Consider the following 2,127-nt stretch of genomic DNA (forward strand, 5'->3'; position numbering starts at 1 on the left):
TCCCTACATTCAATCTTTACACTAGACAAAGCCAACCTTCTCTGGACCATGGCTTGAAATTTAGATAATCAGTGTGGTACTGATCTTCTCATCTAACTCTTGGAAAGAACAAAATGAAAAGCTGTTCCTTTAAGGCCAAATAACTGACTCACAAAAACAAATGTACAAAACAGAGCAGCTATGGAGAAAGTAAGGTGAGAATATATTAGGATTATGTAAAGCAGCATATAATAATCAACCAAAGATTCTGTGATCAGGCCCCTTTACGATCTCTTAGACTGGCCTGAGACACCCTGACAGAGGCTGGTGTTGTTTTTGTGTGTGACCGCTACCTGTAGTAGTAAGGGCAGTTCTTGCGCTCGGCAGAGTCAGCAGTAACAGCGCTGACGATCTGCTCTGCGTCTGTGTTGACCAGTTTGACAGAGTGGATGGTCAGGTGCTGATTGAGGTTAGCCCTGCACTTGGCTGCGTAAGGACACAGGTGACACTTGTACTTCCTCTCTTCTGCAAGAAAATACACAAAAACACAAGACCCCAGGTTCCTGTAAACATTACCTGTGATGATATTCCATTAAGTTGGCTCAGGCTGTGAGCCTTTAAAGTGAGCTTAAACCTAATTACTTAATACCTAACCCTGCCCGACCGTCACCTGACCCTAGCAGTAACTATAATACTGGGAAGAGGAAGAAATGTCTGACAAAAAAAAATCTATTTCTCTGAGCAGCACCTGGATGTTCTCGCAGATTCCACAAGATCGTAACAGCGTGAGACGTGCAAACATAATCTCTTCTTATTTTTGAGCATTATATAAAAAAAAAAAAATCAAATGCAAAAGCACAAAATTCCTTTTTGCTGCAAACAAATCAACATAACACATCTTAGCCATCTAACTCCCCCTCAAACACACACACACACACACACACACCCCATTGGCCCCAAGGACATGAAGCCAGGCAACCTTTATGTCGCCGGGGAAACCAAAAAGACCATCACACTGACATATGCCCCTGCTTCTGCTCTCTGTGGTGTGGCCAAGCTGTTCACAGCCAACACTCTCAGATGGTGTGTGTGCGTGTCGTGTTGTGTGCTCACACAAAATGTTAGAGCATGTCCAATTGTGTGGGGGCATTTTGTACACAAGTCTCCATTTGTGCGCTTACTGATTTAGCCTGCTATCCCAAGAAGGTTGCATTAATTTCTAGTCTGGAATAATTTGCTTTAAATAAAATTGTATAAGTAGGATATTTTTCCCCCTAATAAGGATCGAGAGAGGGATTGAAGACAGTGATGGGGAAGAATGGATCAACTGGGAACAAATAAGGGGCAAGTTTGAAAACAGTGTAATCAGGACACTGGGGAGGATACAACTTCATTCTAAGTGTCCTGTGAGTGTGAGAGAAGGTGAAAGAGGAGCCAATCGTAGCTGCATCAGAATTAGTGGTGTGTGTGTGTGTGTGTGTGTGTGTGTGTGAGAGAGTACGTATGTGTGTGAGGCATCCTTCTCGCTGGGTAATTAGACGGGCAGTTTTCCCAGTGAGACTAATCATAGTAGTAATCTCTTTAAAGGAAGGGTAATCTAGTCTAGTCAACCTTATTTACTTACTGTGGGCAGCACAAGCACACACGCACAAACACAGCAGCTAACATCCATCCGTTAGCAAAGATGTAAATGTTCAAGCCAATGTGCACATATGCTAATGATTATTATGCTCGTTATTTACCTGTGTGTAGAGACACATGTCTAGAAAGAGTCTGCTGTCTACCGAACACCTTGCCACAGACGGAACAGGGGAAGAGCTGTTCGTTCAGTGTCCACTGGGCAATCCCGTTTCCAGGCTCCCCGTGGTCCTTTTCTGAGTCTGGAACACAGACACGCACACACAGACGGTCGGTCAGCCACACAGACACAGAAACAGTAAGCTTTACTCATCACTCACTTCGGACACATCCTCGAAAGCATCTCCAGGCTGACCAAAGGCTGGATATAAATCATAAGGATGTTGAAACAGTAAATCCCAAACCATAACATACTGCTATGGTATGTGCTCGTGTACTGAATTACTGTGTAGATGTAGTTTTTATCCATTTTCCTTTTTAAGAATTTTTGTTTTCATAGCAGACAATTAC

The 2,127-nt window shown here is 43.3% G+C and overlaps 1 protein-coding gene across 2 annotated transcripts in view; it reads right to left on the reverse strand.

Moving 5' to 3' along the window:
* znf827 (zinc finger protein 827) overlaps window positions 1–2,127 on the reverse strand; it is a 64,561-nt gene that overhangs the window by 10,441 nt on the left and 51,993 nt on the right. For both annotated transcript variants that reach the window (XM_020591727.1, XM_020591728.1), the window contains exons 9-10: window positions 1,722–1,859; window positions 333–504 (exon numbers count right to left, since the gene is read on the reverse strand). In XM_020591727.1, coding sequence (XP_020447383.1) covers window positions 333–504; window positions 1,722–1,859 — 310 coding nt within the window. The remainder of the gene's footprint in view (window positions 1–332; window positions 505–1,721; window positions 1,860–2,127) is intronic.

Source organism: Monopterus albus, unplaced genomic scaffold, assembly GCF_001952655.1.
Source record: "Monopterus albus unplaced genomic scaffold, M_albus_1.0 scaffold15.1, whole genome shotgun sequence".
In the NCBI taxonomy this organism is placed as follows: domain Eukaryota; kingdom Metazoa; phylum Chordata; class Actinopteri; order Synbranchiformes; family Synbranchidae; genus Monopterus; species Monopterus albus.